At 49.8% G+C, this 19,014-nt stretch overlaps 3 protein-coding genes across 5 annotated transcripts; 2 read left to right on the top strand and 1 right to left on the bottom strand.

The window, feature by feature from the left end:
- Positions 1 to 969: 969 nt before the first annotated feature.
- Positions 970 to 13,277, bottom strand: LOC125955655 (integrin beta-PS). Of its 3 annotated transcripts, none has more exons than XM_049686814.1 (7): positions 12,744 to 13,277; positions 8,021 to 8,570; positions 7,694 to 7,922; positions 5,453 to 5,537; positions 3,127 to 3,561; positions 1,793 to 3,031; positions 970 to 1,668 (listed from the first exon to the last, which is right to left on the bottom strand). In XM_049686814.1, exons 2-7 carry the CDS (start codon positions 8,466 to 8,468, stop codon positions 1,603 to 1,605), a joined length of 2,502 nt encoding a protein of 833 aa, XP_049542771.1. In that variant the 5' UTR covers positions 8,469 to 8,570; positions 12,744 to 13,277; the 3' UTR covers positions 970 to 1,602. The 3 variants fall into 3 exon arrangements, with proteins under 3 accessions (XP_049542771.1, XP_049542763.1, XP_049542754.1); XM_049686806.1 differs by lacking the exons at positions 5,453 to 5,537; positions 12,744 to 13,277 and adding exons at positions 7,027 to 7,111; positions 10,885 to 11,133; XM_049686797.1 differs by lacking the exon at positions 12,744 to 13,277 and adding an exon at positions 10,885 to 11,133.
- Positions 13,278 to 13,315: 38 nt separating this feature from the next.
- LOC125955785 (2',5'-phosphodiesterase 12) lies at positions 13,316 to 15,699 on the top strand. Its single transcript, XM_049686971.1, has 2 exons — positions 13,316 to 14,805; positions 14,887 to 15,699. Exons 1-2 carry the CDS (start codon positions 13,568 to 13,570, stop codon positions 15,563 to 15,565), a joined length of 1,917 nt encoding a protein of 638 aa, XP_049542928.1. The 5' UTR covers positions 13,316 to 13,567; the 3' UTR covers positions 15,566 to 15,699.
- Positions 15,700 to 15,997: 298 nt separating this feature from the next.
- On the top strand, positions 15,998 to 17,951 carry LOC125955737 (uncharacterized). The gene is made up of 4 exons (XM_049686913.1): positions 15,998 to 16,074; positions 16,137 to 17,257; positions 17,765 to 17,851; positions 17,931 to 17,951. Exons 2-4 carry the CDS (start codon positions 16,145 to 16,147, stop codon positions 17,949 to 17,951), a joined length of 1,221 nt encoding a protein of 406 aa, XP_049542870.1. The 5' UTR covers positions 15,998 to 16,074; positions 16,137 to 16,144.
- Positions 17,952 to 19,014: the final 1,063 nt, after the last annotated feature.

The raw sequence follows: 19,014 nt of genomic DNA, 5'->3' as shown, positions 1-19,014 counted from the left end.
AAACGTTAATAGAAAACAAGAGAGCACGCAGAGGGAGAAGCAACACATCGCGCGCTGGTTAGTGCAAGTTACGCTTGCGTGCGATGCGAATATTAGAGTCTTGTTTGATCAGTTCACTCAGCTCACTAGTAAATTTAAAAAAAAACCTAAATAAATCCCCCCACAGCTCCATCTCGTTTGTTAATCAATTTTATCTGATTAGTTATCGCTTAATCGTAATGACAGTTAACTAAGAACGAACAATTTCTAGATTATTCTTTACCGAGCCCTTTCAGCTCGTAGGCAACCGGCTGCAAATGAGGAATCGTTGCACACCTGTTTGTTGTGCTCGACCGTAGGTGCATTCACACTCAATTTTCCAACGACTTTAAAAGTGGCCCCAGTGCATTGCTGTTGTTGTTTTTAAACATACAAAAGGACGGACGAGCCGTATGTTTAGATTGCTGTTGCTGTTACCTTCATTTTCTACTAGTTAATCGAATATCCTAAGGATCACTTAAACGTTCATGTTCGCCCCGACTAACCCCATCAAGACAAGGCTTTTGTAAGGCTCTTCTCGAGTGTATTTTTTTTCCTCCTTTCGTAATGGCACATACGGTTCTGTTAGTGTCGCAGTGAATCGTTTTTTGTATAATGGTTTCTATCAAAAGCGTTAAAATCAACCTTCAAATAAAAATAAAATATTGCTTGGGCCTCGTCATCGGTGATATTGGCATTTGATTGGTTGTGCTTGTTCAATTGTGCGTGTTCGTTCTTACAGTTTGAAGACACGTGTACTTACAATACTCGTTTCTTTTAACGTGGTACGAATATCATGCGAACGGTCGAACGATCTAAGAAAACGCCACGACACTGCCTCCCGTTCTTACCAACAAACATAGATTGGCACAACAGATCGCAGGATCAATCGATGGATCGTCTGCTTTTTGGCCAGCAAAGTTTGTCCTGTTTCTCCACGTGCTTGGCAAACAGTAAGGCACTGTTCCGTTTGGCGTTATTTGCCTATCAGCATTTTCAGTTTTTTTTTTAAATAGAAACCCCCAATTCGAATTCTCTACACTCTGGCAGCGTAGCAGCCCCCGGGAGTAAATGTGGGAGTAATTTGGGATCCTGCTGCTAGCAACGTGTCATAAAGTAAGGCTAGTAAGTATAATTGTTTCATTAATAACTGCTAGTACTTGAGTTAGAGGCACATGTTGGCAAAACCAAAACAATACTATCGTAAATCGGTCGGTCGATTAAAATTGTGCTGAACACATGCGTGTCTGTGCGTGCGTCCAAAACGAGCACGATGTGCTGGTCTGCGCGCATTTAGGGCGGTTAAGTCTTTACGCCCTTTAAAGTACTTCACACCGACTTTTTCAAATTCCCCCCAAAAACCTCCCGCATATTAAAAAAAAGGCTTCTCCATATTGCATAATACAATGGGACGTTAGCGTTTCGCTTCGCTTAGTTGGGCTGGCGATGAAAGCGACTAGAGGGAAACTCTCCTGGCACACGTTCAGCACGAACACTAAGGGGCCAAGCTAGACATTATGCAGACTTTTGGCGATATTACTGGCTGCGCCAACCTCTCTGCCCGTAGGTATGTCCGTATACCGCTCACTTTCCGGCGTAAGTAGGGTTTTTGAATGTTGTCGTCGCTTGTTTGTAGATGGGATTCTCGCCCTAAAAAACAGAAAACAGTAAACCAAAAACAAAACGCGTCAGCACAAAAAGGAACATTTCAGAACAAAACGAAGCAAACTGGCCAAAGCAAAGGTACAAAGGCTAGAGGTAGTTCAATCCTTACCGTGTCCCATTTGGCCATCATCCGCTCCTTTTCGAAGCGCGCAAATTCACGCCGATCGTGGATTGAGGTGAGCACCTTCCAGAGCAGCAGCACGGCCATTCCGATCAAAACGACTGCCGCAATCACGGCCAACACGATACCAAGCATAAAAACCTTTGGCGGGCATTCGCGTTCCTGCTGCGCATGCACCTCGACTGGTATACTCGAATTTTTGGCATTTTCCCTGTCGTTGTAGGAGAACTCGAAACGGCAATCGTCCTCGTCGTAAAACGTGCACTTGTTATCGTTTCGCTCCTCGTCGATCGTCACCTTTTCGACTGCCGTCGGCACGAACAAGCTGCAATTCGCGCAGCCATCCGGATACAGCGGCCCTGTCTTGTACATCTGACACTGGACGCAGTGCTTGAACTCGGTGCAGCGGCCAGCACAGGTAGGACACTTCTCGCAATGCCAGCCGGTGTAGCGACCTTCCTCCGTCACGGCGCAACGGCAGACACCACACTCGCACGTACCATGTCCGGAACAGATTTCTCCACCATCGGGTGGCATGCATGTATCGTTACTCTTCTGGCAATCGCAGGCCTGTCCCGTCCAACCCTCGCGGCAATCGCACTGACCGCACACACAACTACCGTGGTCCTCCCCGGAGCACAGCAGCCCGTTGCGGCGCTCGCAGGAGAAGTTGTCACATTCGCAGAACTTGCCCGTAATCAGTTCGTCTTTGTTCGTACGTTGCTCGCACTGGCACACGCCGCACACGCAGTGACCACGGTTGCTACACTCCTCAGTGGAATTGGACATACGGCAGGTATCGGACACGCCTGGCTCGCTCGAACCATCACCAAGGTGCGAGCACTCGCACAACAACCCATGGTGCTGGTTGTTGCACTCGCAGATACCGCACTTCAGCGTCCCCTGTCCGTTGCACTGGGGTGACTCCACCTGATAACCCGGATCCGATGGATGCTCGCACGGGCAGCTGCACAGCATCTCGATATCAACCGTCAGACTCTCGTTTATACCGACCGGATAGATCTGTAGAACCTGGTTCCATTCGCGTGGGTCTTCCGGGCACTTCGTTAGCGTGATGTGCGCCTCGAACGTCACCTTTTCGCCCACCTTTAGTCCGTCGCATCGATTCGTCTGTACCAATGTGTTGCCGCGGCACCGGGACCAGTACTTCACATCGATCACGTTATCCGTTCGATTGTCCTTCATCTCCACTGACGATGAGATTTTCTACGAAAAAAATAATAATAAAAAAACCCCAAGGAAACAATAAAGGAATCACGCATTTGGGTAGATGAGAGGTTAATCTAGCCAATGGCACGTACCTGATACTGTTCGGCCACCAACGACACGATATTGGACGAATCTTCCGACAGCATTGCGACGGACGAGCCCTCGACCAGCTCGGACAGCTTCTCGTACACAGATGTCTCGCCGGCGGTCACCGCGAAGATCACGTTGATCGCGTTCTCCTTCACCTTCAGGTTAATCTGTGAGATACTCGGGTAGTCCTGCCTGTCCCAATGCGTATACCAGCCTTCCTTATCCAGGTGGCACTCGCCATCGTTGGGCGTGATCACACCACCCAGCTTGCCATCGCCCGCGTAATGGAAGCCAGCATCGGTCGAGAAGAGCAGCAGACGGCGAGCCTGATCACGCCATCCGATTTGGTCGCGGCACACGATTGCCTGCATGATCGCATCGAAGCCACCTTCCGGTGCGTCCAAATTGCCCGACACGTTCGCCATTCGTACCTCTTCCTGCACACGCACACGACGCCAAAGCAGGACGGAGGAGAAAACAGGAATCAATCAATTTTCAATGCTCGATACGGTCCATTCCTCTTTGCGACATCATAAACATATTCGTTCCGTTTTACTAGCACGTCGCCAGTAGTATACATTTCGATATTTTTTTTTTGTGTGTGAGATAAAATTACGGTAGTGAACGAACAAGGCAGTGATGTAGAGGTGGTGGTAGTAGAGTACCAACAGAAGCAAACCATCAATAATCGCAAGTGTGTGTTTTTGTGGTGTTAGCAGTAGCAACATAAAGGAGTTTTTGAAAATTCATACAGGTGCAATATAAGACAATTGATCCTAGGAGGAACGGGAGGTTCGATCCCGTTATTGTTATTCAAGGTTCGCGCCATGCACCAATCAATGTTAAAGTACGACACACAATGTACTAGAGTTAGTTCACACGCCACAGGAGAGGATGGTGTGCTCACTGCCACCCGGAGAGCAGTGACCAATTCAGGCAGAGAGAAAGAGAAAGAAAGAGAGAGTGAGTAAGAGAGAGAGATCCAATATGTTAAATCAAATGGCACCAAAATATCAAAGTGCATCAAATAACACACTCAACCACCACAACAAGTTCACAATTGCAACAGAGGACGTTGCTTTTTCCCAACTCAACATGGATTACTTCTTCACATTAGAATCTAACTAGGTGGTTCGACCAAAAGTGTTTTAACTTATTCGGCCTGGTTGTTTAGCTTTTCTCGATTACAATACATCTACAGAATGTCGTCTTTGAACTACTTCGCCATTTTCTCGTTGGGAAGTAGATGATCTCTCTCGCTCTGTAGGGGATGGAAAGCTTGTGTTAGGATGCAACGCCAAACAGCAAACTGGTGAGGGAGTATCAGTAGCAACAATAAAAAAAAAAAAAGAAACAAACAACACACATAACCAATGTCAGATAGGAAATCTCGCACTTTACGATCTGTTCATGGAGAGGCACAGTTGTGATACCGGCTAAACTCTGCGAAACGGAAAGGCTCTGATCTAATTGGATGAATATCCAATGTAAAAGCCAATTCAAGTGGACAAATTGCATAATTATGTACAGATTCGTTTCTGAGACACCGTACCATAACACGTTGCACTACCACCAGCTCGCTCGCGCACCGGTGTATTTTGAAGATTCCCTTTTTCGAACCTACACACTCCAAAACCAAGTCATTTTTACAAGCTTTTGAATGCTCATCCACGGTGTTCACACGGGTTACTAATGTATATCTGTGGCACTCCACGAACAACCTCCTGTTTTTAAGGGGAGAAGGTGGGTACAGTGGAACAGAAGAGAACACCAGGGCAAAGCATCTGCTCTTCGGAAGAAACCAACAACCGATGCGAACCCGTCCCTGCCAAACGAGGGGGGTGGCGGTGAAGGTGTTAATATTATCGGTTATGCATGGTTTGGTTACGCGACACAGCGCCCAAGTTACGGCTTTCTGCGTGGTCACTGGCACTTTCCCCCTCCAAATGCCGGGGTACTTAACAACAGCCGCGTTTGGTTATTTGAAAAGTTAGCAAAGAAAGAAACGGAGAGAGTAAGAGAAAGAAAGAGAGTGATAGCGATGAAGAAACAATAGTAACTGTGCGTATAACATTGGAAGAGCGAAACCTCGGCAAACTCGGTTGGTTGTCTCGATCGTGTCTCGAAGCATGTGTTTGCCAATTTTGATTTGCAGTTGGTTTCTCGGCTGATCCCTTTGTATCGCCCCCTGATCTGAACACAAAGTTTCGCACCCTTTTGCCTTGGATGAAACTCCTGTTTTTGCTTCTGTCGTTTGTGTTGGTTTGGTATCGGTTCATTTTGGTTTGTTGCTTCAAAAAACACGCTGGAAAGGATTGGGAAACTTACAGTGAAACGATTGGCATCGCTGCTTAGTTGCATTAGGTTATGGTAGCCATAGGGAGCAACACAACCGGAGCATGGTTCAAGCAAACTGAGAAGAGAAGAGATGGAAGAGGGCACACATTGAGCATTAAGGATTCTCGGCTGTTTTGTTGGTCGGGCTTGTGCCAGCGGAAAGTGACGCGCTGCAATTGGTTTGACATTTCTCTACAAATCCCTTTGTGCAGCACGAGCGGAACCACCGCGACACATTGCCGCTTAGTAGTAGTAGCACCCGCTATCGGACCGATTGCGCGTTGGAGCGTTACATATAAAGTACAAGAGAACACACCAGACCAGTTCAACGACCCGTTGAGCGCGACGGATCGGTACGGGATTGCGATGGAGATCTAGGCGAACTGTGGTCGAGGTGAAATAAAAATCGTGCACCCGAGAAAGAGGGAAAACCGGACACCCTCGCACCTGCGGAGGAAACTACAATGTGACATGAAGGAGGAAATGATGGCGAGAATGTTTGCTTAAACCTTAAACCCGGCTCAAACCACCCAAAAGAGACCATCGATGAATGATTCCAACCTCTGCCCTCCGGGGCAACGAGAGGCTCAGGTGAGGCGCTGTCGGTATAGGACACACAATATGTTACACACGTGATGCTGAACAAATGCTGAACTAAGACATTAAGCACACATACACACGCCAGGACACAACAAATATAGTAAATATGGTTATACACATGCAACTGAAAACAACGGTACGCGGTTACACGGATACGCTAGATACTAGATACCGGCAACGTCCGCTCCGGCACGCCAGTTGCAACCGAAAGGACAGAGCAGTTCGGTTCGGTTACCGCACCTATACTTGCGAACATGGAAGGCGTGTGTTACCCATGGCTAATCATTATCGCTAATTTTTGTTTGTAGCTTTCGGTGCACACAATGAGATATAAAAAAATGAAAACAAATAGTAGTTACACATAGATACATTCAAATGACATTCAACACACATCCGTACGACAACATGTTAGAAATCTGTGGGCCTGTTCGCTATTGATTTATGATATCCTAATCTACGACCTAATGCAAGATATAAAGTTCAAAGGAAGACTGAATATTCGAACATTCGAGAATTCTTCTGGATAGGCACCTAGTTGCATGTGTCAGGTGCACTATTGGAAACGGACATAGGTTACACGGCATCAATCGTCAACGTGGCTCAAGGAAGAAAAGAAACGGCATATATGACCACAAAGGTACTGGCATTATGTTTATGGATTATTCAATCAAAAATAAAACATTAGAAATAAGCCAACGTCTACTGCTGAGTAAATTATGATAAAACAATAGTGAATCCAGTTTAGCAAATTCAACGTACATCCGTTACGAACTGGGCATCTAATATGTTCGATCACGCTACAATTGGTTCAATGGTAAAGGCTACCACGTGCGTATTGAAGCTGCATAACCTGTGTCCGTGAAAAACTAGTGCCGCCACGTCTACGGTTGTCGGTGGTCGTGCTTCTAGTGTAGGAAACTATAGGTAAAGCGTAGGCAGGCGAGAGTTGACGGGTCATCACTTACGGAAAAGCTGTGAGCGTCCAAATTCAGCTTCATGTGGTTCCGATAGCCGTACGGGGCTACACACTTATCGCACGGGTTTTGCAGCCTAGCCGAGCCCGTAGGTTTTGCGTAGTATGAAAGGGCAGCAGCGGTTACCAGCGGTTCCCGTGATAGAAGAGTGAAGTCACACCACAGTCAGAAACACCCGGGGCAGGAAAGGGTGTAAATATGAGAAAGAGAACACAAAACAAACGTCGGGATGGCGGATGCAAATGAAAGAGAGTGATAAGGGCAGGAACGAGGAGAAGGAAGGGAGAATTATTATCGACGAAGAGTGGATGGTGATTATCGGACAACGGATGGAAGATACAAAAAAAACACAACTTTTAGCAAAATCGATGATGGAACAAAACCGGCACGATGCCAGGTGAAACCGTCTACGAGGAATACAGATAGACGAATGTGGAATGGGGTTGGTGTGTGTGTTCTCTACCGCAACAACAAGCGAACCACAGCACAGCCGCAGTGCCGCAGCAGTGCTTCCTTAAAGCGATGACTATTGCATTCTGATCACAACTGGTGCCGTATCTGCAACCCGCCCGGTCTTCCGCATGACCATCAGCAACCTCTAAAGTTACTCGCCACGAGCACCACCGGGGAGGAGTGTCCGGCGAGAGGCAATACTTACTTCTTCGGCACGGTCGAAACGTACGGCATGAGCACCTTGTCAACGAAGGAACCAAACCCGAGCCGAAAGTTGCTGGTGATGCCACGCATTTCTCTCGCTATTTCAGCACCGAGCGACGACAGTTTGTTCTTGTCGTCCTCCATCGATTTGGACAGATCCATCAGATAGTATAGATCGACCGGATAGTCCTCGGCCCGGGCATAGTTGACGTTTAGCGAGTAGACTTCATCTGGAAAAAGGGGGGGACACAGGCAAACAGGGTTGGAACAGTGAACAGTGTGGACAGTGTGAAACACTAACGCTGCCCTTTGCTTGAACATTACTCACTGAGCCTTAGCTTGAGCCCGACACGTTGTGGAGAAATCTGTACGATGCTGCTGGCCGAGGACGACGAGGACGACGACTGGTACGAAGAGCTGGAGGACGAGCTCGACTGTTGGTGGCTTTGCGAAAAGAATGACCCTTGCGCCTCACTCGTACCGGCCGCGGCGGCCCCACCCGACGCTTTGCTAAGCGGTCTACCATGGATCAGTTGGTACGAGTTGCTCGGATCAACCGTGAACTCTTCGGCGCAGTAGTTCTCGATCTGCCCGTGGCAGCGAGGCTGCGTAAAGTTCGGATCTTTGCACCAACGGCAGTTCTTCGCTTGGATGCACTGACCGCAGGTCGATTTGGTCGGACAGTTCGTCATCGGGTACGATTCGCTAGCAGCCTGCTCCAGCAGTACCACCAGCTGCACGGCGGCCACTGCGAACACCAACAGTAGATGACGCATCGTAACGCACGAACAGGTGGGTTTGGAAGTAAAGTTATATCTGGTTGTTGGTGCTGAAACTTCTAATCTGTTGCACCGTGTCACTGTCCGTGGGGGGGAGAGCTGTCAAACGATAAAAAAAGAACCATTAGTAATACGGAACAAAGCACAGATCTTAATGTAATAATAGAATAATTGCGTCAATCAAGATTGATGTGAGCAATAAGATCAAGAAGACCCCAAGGAGGAGGAGGAGGACCCTGAAAGGATTTCATATTCCACGCAGAATAGCATAACGTACACAACCGAGCAAGCCCGGTATATGGCGATGGGTGGTGAAGGAAATGTCCTACCCCATTTTGTTGTTTATTGTCAATACATATACGGCTCGTCCGGCCTTATATATCTAAAAAAAAATGGTAGACACTAACGTATAGTGTTGCGTTGAAGATTGCAAACGCAGCCCAGCCTTCCTATCGAACGAAGCATGACCGATCTCACCCTTTGGCAGTTGTACATATATACAGCCAGGGAGTGTCCTTGGGCCCAGCGCGCTATTTAATCACTTTCACTCATGCCGTGCCATGCGAACCTAAAACCGGGGTTCGTTCGTTCGCTGGCGACTCAGGGGAAATGCTATGGCCGCATAGCATGACCCGTGTCAGTGCGGCTCTACTATAGTTAACGTGCATTCCCTATCTGTGTGGCATCGGGATAGCACCCGAGATATCGGCGCACCCCTAAATTGATAAATTATATACCGCCAAATACATGCATAAATTGGATAATGCTCCCGTTATCGTCAATCTGTAAACGTTCTGAGATAAGTTGATGGGAATGCCAGACAACGGATTCAGTTTGGAGAGGTATTAAACTTATGCATGACGGCATGACGAGTTAATAAGTAAAATGAGCACTGGGAAAAATTTGACCGCTTTCTCTTCGCTTCATGGCCGATTCGTAAAGTAAAAAAAAGACCATCAAACAATAAATTTTTTTCTTGATCCATTCAACAGCGCCCGTTGCGTTGGTGATCCGTGGGTCGCCATACTACATCATCATATTGCACCCCTCCTCTCTTTTCTTCCAAGGGGTATCCACTCAACAGCGTGACGGAATGGTGGTGACATTGGGTTGGATGGTCCACACAGATAAATACTCATTCGTCATCTCCGGTGAGACGAGGATGACACTTTGGTTGGTCCGTACCACAAACGACGTACCGAGCTCGCCGTTGCAGACCACTACTGTCCTCCACCCGTTCTTAACCCAGTACCCACTTCTTTGCGTAAGATCCGCAGAGGGGTTGCACCCTGTCTTCTCCTCTCCTTCTTTCGCTGTTATTATCGTATACGTGTGTGCGACGGCTAGGTCGTGTGCACAGTCACTCAGGCGACGCGCCCATCGCATCTAGTGCATCGTGTATCGGATAGCGGAACCGTGCGGTTATCGCTGTGGTTGTGTGCCAGCGCAACCCGATACCGAGGCGAGATTTCGCAGGAAAAACCATGAGCCAGGACCAGGAGAAGAGAGAGAGCGAGCGAGTGGCGAATCGAATGAATCAACATCCGGGACAAAAATTTACAAAAAAAAAAGCCAACTCTTAACAAACGGAACGTACTTCTTCACCGCCACCGACGTGACTCACCGGTTTCTCGCACGATGACGTAAGCCGCCATCGGCAGAAGGTCCACATCATCGGTTGCTGCCCTTTCGGACAGTACAGCACGTTTCAAGCGAGCGAGCGACCGACCGGTGTGTGTGTGTGGTGAGGAGGGGCTAGCCCCTATTTATGCTGGTGGTCAATTAGGTCAAATGTGCGTGATTGGGTGTGACGACAATCGAACGCACAAAAATCGCCACCCTTTTGGCGGTGGCTTTGCTTCGAGGTCAAGTGCACACAACTTTCAGGATGGCGCGCGCGCTGTGCCAACATTCACTGGGCCGCTTTCGAGGCGATTCGGGCCGAGCCAACCCTGCAGGTGCATAAACATGAAAAGGAGGTAGAAAAACTATCTAGGTCACAACCTGGAGGAGGAAGTGCCAGTAAAAACAAAATGCTCTTCTCTCTCACACACACACACACACACCACTCTCACTCTTTGGAAAACCGAAAACAACGAACCGTGCGGTGTGCGGTGGCTACCCAGCGTGGCCTACTACCGGTGCGTTTTTGTTTTTTGCGTGCCCAAAAAAAGGGATTATCCAACCCTTCACACAAACACACACACACACACACATATATATATATATATATACGCGCGCGTGTACTCATGCGCTAGGTTGGCATATGTTGAGCGCACGCGCAACGTGTGGGATGTTGAATCTGTCGCCCCGGCTCGGCGATCGTACCGATCGAACTATTCGTGGTCTCAAGGCAAGGCATGGCCGGGGGGGGGGGGGGGGGGGGGTTATGGCGCGTGCCATACCCACACACCTGGCCGGTAGAGCCCTTCGATTGGGCTGCAGATCGAGATGCTAGCAACAGAAGAACCACCGGACAGCAGCAGCAGCAGCCGAAATGCAAGCGCGAATCGCGCTCCCGGTCGGCCAACGCATTCGCCCACGAATCAACGGTCAGTGTGTGCGCCGTGCGTGCGTCCGTCCGTGCGTGCGTGCGTGCGTGCTTGAGCGCGTGTGTATCGAGATCAGGTCGCCAGTGTGCGCCGCCGTGGATCGTCGTCATCTGCCAGAATATCGGTTGGTTGGTTAAAAATAAACCCGCATGTGGGCTGCGTGGGACGAGGGAAAGGAAGGATATATTGGGAGGGGGGGAGGGGTGGAGGGGTGGAGAGGGATCATATCACGCGTCATCATCAGAGCAGCCGTCCCTTCGGGGCTGACTCACTCGTCGTCGTCGTCGTCGTCGTCGTCTGTCTGTGGTTTTCTCATTTTCCTTGCCGCCGGTTGATTGAGGCTGCTGCTGCTGCTGCTGCTGCCTGATTGCAGATTGATACAATCGATCAACCCGGGGGGGATTGATGGCTGGTTGATCGATGGAACTACTGGCGTGGTGGCTTGGCTTCAGCGGAGCAACATCCGGACTAGGGTGGAGTCCTTCTGCGCGTGAGGTGTGTGTGTGTTGTCGGTGCATCTGGCACTGGCTACCATATCGGAGTGCAGGATCAAGTGCGTCCCAACCGAATGCGGTGGCACTTGCACCCTTCGCATCTATTTCTCCCTAGCTCGCTCGCTCACTCGCTCACTCTGTCATTGCAGGCGTTTTTTTTTCTGTTTTCCAACAGATATTTCGGCTGAGCACAACTGCTGGCATACCCTTCCTTCAAGAAATCCAGCACCGTGTCTTACCCCAATTTTTGCTATTGTTAATAAACGTATACGTATTTATAAATGTTAATAAAAAAAAAAGACAGACATTTCAAACGACTTTGTCTCGCATGAATCATATATGCATCGCGATTGCTCTGCTCTACTGAGATACAGCTGCTGCTGCTGCTAGTGCTCTGCGTCAGTGCGTGTATGTGTTGGTGCGGAGCTGGGACAACCCTTCTTGCCATTGAGCAATAGTCACGGTCGCTTTTCCTTCTTCGGCACTCTCTAGCCACCACATCACTTGCCTCCCCTGTCTCCTACAACGGTATGTGTATGCACGCGAGTGTGTGTGTGTGGGTGTAGTTCTTGAGATCATTCAGCGGTGCGGTGGTGCGACACAACAGCAGCAACAGCATCCACCATCTGGCGGTGCGCGTTGATCGATCTAGCTGGCACAGATGGTGGAATGAATATCGTTTTGAGCGATTGGCCGTCCACCGGGGCACAAAATTGGACTCGCCAGTGGACCGTGGCTACCGAAAGATTGGCCTGTGAAGTAAATTTTCACCCAACTACCCCCAACAATCCCTCCGCTTCACGGTTAGTTTCATCGTCCCTTCCTGCGTGATATCACATTTCACGCTGGACGCTGACGCTTGAATGCGTTATGCGGGCGTAACGCTATGTATACAGCGGTCTATGTGCGCCCAATGTTATTGATGGTAATACTTGGAGGCAAACTGAACTGGACGACAATGTATTCCGCGTGTGTCGGCTGGCATTGAAGCGCCTCGCCAAAATCTTGTTACTAGCTGTTCAATATATTATCGAGTGTGTAGGTTGAATGGGAGAGCCGAACCACACCTGGTTACCGCGGTCGCAGCAACGGCGATAAGGTGCTGCCGCAGCATAAAAGGGAGGGTAAGGGAGGGGGAGAGGCAGTAGAGAAGCTTCGTGCATTGGCGATAAAACTGCACTTTATCGCCGTCCTGCAAGGCAATGTGTAGTCAAAGCTTTGCTTACCTTCCGAACAATTTGGCGACACACGGATCTCCGCCCTGCTTGATTTTTCCTACGTTTCCTCCTGCTGCTTTTCAATCTTGCCGCTGTATGATGTTGACAGTAGTAATCACACACAGTTAAACAACAACACTACCACCGGAGATCGCTCGATCACGAGTTGCTAAAACGACCGACCGCGCGTCTTGGCACAATCAGGACTACTCAGTCCTCACACAGGGGGGGGCACATACAGATCACACATACACGCATAAACACACAGTGCCGAAAACGGCCAAAAACCACTGCCTCGGCTCCGGTAGCGAGATATCTCTTCCCGCGACACGCACGAAGCAACACCTTCCAAGACGCAGCACCACACGCGCCACAACCAACACTTAAGTGCTAAACGAACACGCACACACACGCGCGCGTACGCACCCAACGCGAGCGCGCGCGCGCAAGTAGAACGTAGGGAAAAGGGAGGGGAGTGCGTACGGACGGATGTGTTGCGCCGGAGCAGCGTTCGATGGCGGCCCTCCTTTGTGCTCGGGTAGCGTTCGCGGAATGAGACCAACCGTGCGTACGGCAGTGTCTGTGTTGCGTTCCGACGTTTGCTCTCGTGTGTGAAGCAGCCAGAGTCCACATCGGCCGCAACAGCTACAGTGACAGCGACGTACACACTGCTCTGGTGTGTCAAACAACAGGCAGTGTATGCAGCAGATAATGGCAGCTGGTGTCACACGTGACTGCTGTGGCCGTGCTGCGGAACTGATATACTGTGGCAGGCGGGACACGGCGGCGGCTCGTCGTTGACAAACACCCACCACCTGTCGTTCGGGCATCCGATGTTGGGGCACCTGGCAAAACAGTTTTGCATCGCTTATCCTGCCAACACGCTCTGCAAACTACGGCTGGTTGTGGGGGTAGCGTTACCACGGCGTGACGGTTCCAATTTTCAGCCGACGCACCGGTACAGGATGCACACCGCGTACTTCAAGCACTTGCCGGGCGACAGCCACTGCCAGATCCGGTTTCACCTGGTGGCCGCGCAGCATCGGCTCGACAAGGTGTTCAACTTTAACCGCAGCATCGACGAGTCGGTCGAGGTCTGCCTCGAACGGATGCGGTGCAACATCGAGAAGGAGCTCACGAAAAAGAATAAACGTAAAGCGTCGAAAAAGGAGGCAGCAGCGTGTTCACCGGCGCCCAGTGATGATGGAAAGCAGGTAGTAGCGGCCGACGTACGGACACAGCAGCAACAACCGCCGGCAGTCCCACCGTCACCGATCACGGTCTCCATTGGCACGAGAAAGGAGCAGTTCAGTAGCATCACGATAGCGGAACTGCTAGCTCGCCTTGATCACGAGCCGGATGTGTTTCTCACCGTGCTGAACGATGAACTCCGGATCACCTGTAACACGCCGGAGGTGCATGCGGTGGCGCTACCCTCCTCCATGCTGGCCGACTTCTACGTTTACCCGGCGAAGCTGGAGCTACACTTTGCGACAGTGGCCGGAAGTGAGTACCGCTGGTACCGCGGTCTGATGCCCGCCAGCAACAACGCCCAGCAGATCCAATGGGAGGAGGTGTGTCAGGAGCATACGTACTTGGTACGAACGTGCGATATCGGCTACCATCTGAAGTTCTGCTGTACACCGAGGGGAGCGGAACGTGTCGGGCTGACCACTGAAATCGTGGCTGTGCGTCCCGTGCAGGCCGGCCCGGGCCAGTGCCCGTTCGAGGTGCGGCATCTGTTCACGCCGACCAAGCTGCCACCGCATCAGTTTCGCGTGGTTTCCTACAATCTGCTCGCCGACTACTACACGGACTCCGACTACAGTCGAACGGTGCTGTTCGGCTACTGTCTGCCTTACGCGCTCGAGATGGACTACCGGAAGCAGCTGCTCATCAAGGAGCTGCTGGGCTACCGAGGCGATATCCTATGCTTGCAGGAGGTCGATAGCAAGATCTTCGATTGCGATCTGCTGCCGATACTCGAGCAGAAACATTTTGCCGGATGCCACCAACCAAAGCGCAATACTGCGGAAGGCCTTGCTACGTTTTACGATACCGGAAAGTTTGAGTAAGCAAGCAGCAAACCCCGGTAGTCTTGTGGACCGTTACCGTGATGCCGGTTACCAATTTCGTCATCTATCTTTTTCAGCTTCATCGAGAAGGATAGCGTGATCGTCAGCGAGATCATGGAACAGTTTCCCGAGCTCTGGGATAGAGTAAGCGACAACGAGCCGCTGTTGGAGCGAATTGTGAAACGCTCAACGGCCTTGCAGCTGACGCTGCTGCGCTCGCGTTCGGCTAACAAATACTTGCTAGTCGCCAACACGCATCTTTATTTTCATCCCGATGCCGACCACATACGCCTGTTGCAGTTTGGTTTCGCGATGCTCCACATTCGTCGCACGTACGAACGGATCCGCAGGGAACACAATCTGGGAGGGCAGGAGCTGGCACTGCTGTTCTGTGGTGATTTCAATTCCGTACCAGAGTGTGGCATCTACCGGCTAATGACGGAAAGGTACGTTGGTCCGGAAATGGCCGACTGGCTGAGCAACGAGCAGGAGGCGGTGCGCAACGTTTCGCTGACACAACCGTTCTCTATGGCATCGGCCTGTGGTTGCCCACCGTTTACCAACTATACGGTCGGCTTTGCCGCATGCATCGATTACATCTTCTATCAAACCGATCTGCTGCAGGTGACGGACGTGATTCCGATGCCTAGCGAGGAAGAGCTTAAGATGTATGAAGCGATACCGTCGCCTGTCTTTCCCTCCGATCACATTGCCTTGGTAGCGAACCTGCAATGGAATGCGCAGCATGGTGAATGATCTAAGGGTCAGTAAAGTTTGGAAATTTTCAGATCCGGTTTGCCTGCGCTTTTAAAATTGCGCGGGCAAAATGTAGCATCTGGGCCGGAATTAAAAAACAAACGTAACAGCAATAAAATATGTTTAACGTTTTATTTGAATTGATGTTTTATTTAAAAGCAAAACATTGTTTAGAGTTATGTTGTTGTGTTGTTGTGAAATTAGATACGATGGTTCAGTGGCATGGTAGTAGAATTGAAATTGCTTCGAAAAGTAAATTGGAACGGGAGGCAGAAAAAATGGCTTTCTACATTTTTCTTCTCTTCTACGTTCTTCGCAAGGATACGTATAACAGTGGTTGGGGACGAATTACAAATGTATAACAGTGCCTTCCTAGCTGTCAAAAATAGACGATTTCGAGACCGGCTAATCTGCAAATTTGGCAAACAGATTTTTCACCAACCGACGCTTTTGCGGAGTGCTTTTTGGATGCTGTAAAAACACGCCCAACTACGACGTAACGAAGCACGGTAAGCAAGCAATGCGTAACAAGCGTCCAGGTCTCGGGGCAATAATTCATTTTCCATTACAGTTAGCAGTATGAACGACAAGGCATTAGATATTACACAAGCGGCTTTCGAGGGGTTGGGCTTCGAATTGTTCGACCCCAGCGGAAACCACGTTCACTCGGTCAAGGACCTGGTGGTGAATGCTACCATGCAACAGGAAAATTTATCCCTCGCACCAACTCCCGTGGCCTCGGATGCAACTCTGGAAGAGGCCTTCGGAATCCAATCACTAGAAACATACGATATAGGAGAAATGCTCGTCGATTTACTCGAAGTGATCAAAACTAAGGTACAAGAGCTGGTGCCATCAACGCCGGTGACGGGTGAGCTGGCGGCCATTAAGCGAGATCGGTTGAAGAGGGCTGAGCTCATGGCAAGCAAAATCGATAGTAGTCGCCTGCGCGAGATGAGCTTACTTATCGATGAAGAGCGTCGTGAACAAGAAAAATGTGATGCAATGTTGATCGACGGAGTGAAAACGACAGATATAGAGTATTGGGAACAACGATTTGCCTGCAGAAAAAAGGAAGAGCAGCTACTTATGAAACTCCTTAACTTTATTACCGAACAGCTAATGCAGGACCCGAAAGTTGACAAGTTTAAGCTAAGGATGGATGTTGTAGGTATCTCACAAGCGCTTGGAAATTGCTTGCCCTCGGCATTATTTGGGCCGGACCCTGCCGTGCATGATGTAGGAGCAGCATTTCTTAAAGCTACTGCTGTGTTTAAAGGACCACCGCCAACGACCTCGGCCGCGCGTTCTTTGTTGCGAAACAATTTGTCTCAGCCAGGTCATTCTAAAGGGGAGCCGGTGCTTTTGCCGATAGATTTGCCGAAAACGGTCCATAATCATACTACAGCCAATGTGGTACAGCCCAGCATCACGAAACTCAATCCTGTAACTGATGACATGAAGGTAGTGGGATATGCGCTGGATGATAGCTCTAAGCAGACAGTATTCCAACCAATCCATCCGCGTCGCATATGCCCTACCCTGGCATTCCCCTTCATAACAATTGTTAAACGGAGAGTCAAGGCAGTCGGACCAGACAATCCCGGACCGGGACCGTCCCGGGTTGTGGTAAAAAAGCGCGACCCGAAGCAAAGTCTTTCTAGAGCGATAAATCCGACGCACGTTCCCCAGGTGAAAGAGGCATGCTCGCCCATGTTGGAACCAGATGGTAAAAATGGTGGGCTGCCGAGTAAAGTTGATCGTCCGAACCTAATTAAAGTGCGACCGATATCTGAACTTACTGATCCGAGACTGAGCCGCAATACACTAAAGCAAGTGTTGGCCTCTCCTGTCGCAGTTTCGGCAGCTAAACCAAAAGATTCGACTGAAAAGTCTATGGTAACGATAAGCTACCCAGCATCTAGCCAGAATCAGATCAAAATACTCAATCCTGTAACTGATGACATGAAGGCAGTGGGATATGCGCTGGATGATAGCTCTAAGCAGACAGTATTCCAATCAATCCAACCGCGTCACGTATACCCTACCATGGCATCCCCCCGCATAATAATTGTTAAACGGGGAGTCATGGCAGTCGGACCAGACAATCCCAGACCGGGACCGTCCCGGGTTGTGGTAAATAAGCGCGACCCGAAGCAAAGTCTTTCCAGAGCGATAAATCCGACGCACGTTCCCCAGGTGAAAGAGACAGTCTCGTCCATGTTGGAACCAGATGGTAAAAATGGTGGGCTGCCGAGTAAAGTTGATCGTCCGAACCTAATTAAAGTGCGACCGATATCTGAACTTACTGATCCGAGACTGAGCCGCAATACACTAAAGCAAGTGTTGGCCTCTCCTGTCGCAGTTTCGGCAGCTAAACCAATAGATTCGACTGAAAAGTCTATGGTAACGATAAGCTACCCAGCATCTAGCCAGAATCAGATCAAAATACTCAATCCTGTAACTGATGACATGAAGGCAGTGGGATATGCGCTGGATGATAGCTCTAAGCAGACAGTATTCCAATCAATCCAACCGCGTCACGTATACCCTACCATGGCATCCCCCCGCATAATAATTGTTAAACGGGGAGTCATGGCAGTCGGACCAGACAATCCCAGACCGGGACCGTCCCGGGTTGTGGTAAATAAGCGCGACCCGAAGCAAAGTCTTTCCAGAGCGATAAATCCGACGCACGTTCCCCAGGTGAAAGAGGCCGTCTCGCCCATGTTGGAACCAGATGGTAAAAATGGTGGGCTGCCGAGTAAAGCTGATCGTCCGAACATAATTAAAGTGCGACCGATATCTGAACTTACTGATCCGAGACTGAGCCGCAATACACTAAAGCAAGTGTTGGCCTCTCCTGTCGCAGTTTCGGCAGCTAAACCAAAAGATTCGACTGAAAAGTCTATGGTAACGATAAGCTACCCAGCATCTAGCCAGAATCAGATCAAAATACTCAATCCTGTAACTGATGACATGAAGGCAGTGGGATATGCGTTGGATGATAGCTCTAAGCAGACAGCATTCCAACCAATCCATCCACGTCGCGCATACCCTACCATGGCATCCCCCTTCATAAAAATTGTTAAACGGGGAGTCATTGCAGTCAGACCAGACAATCCCAGACCGGGACCGTCCCGGGTTGTGGTAAATAAGCGCGACCCGAAGCAAAGTCTTTCTAGAGCGATAAATCCGACGCACGTTCCCCAGGTGAAAGAGGCCGTCTCGCCCATGTTGGAACCAGATGGTAAAAATGGTGGGCTGCCGAGTAAAGTTGATCGTCCGAACCTAATTAAAGTGCGACGGATATCTGAACTTACTGATCCGAGACTGAGCCGCAATACCCGAAAGCAAGTGTTGGCCTCTCCTGTCGCCAAAGAGCTGTTTCCGGTGGCGGTGAAATGTGAGCCGGACTTGGCAGCGAATGATTCAGTTAGCATGCGCTC

Source organism: Anopheles darlingi, chromosome X (assembly GCF_943734745.1).
Source record: "Anopheles darlingi chromosome X, idAnoDarlMG_H_01, whole genome shotgun sequence".
NCBI lineage: Eukaryota > Metazoa > Arthropoda > Insecta > Diptera > Culicidae > Anopheles > Anopheles darlingi.
This window is presented reverse-complemented; position numbering and strand designations above follow the sequence as displayed.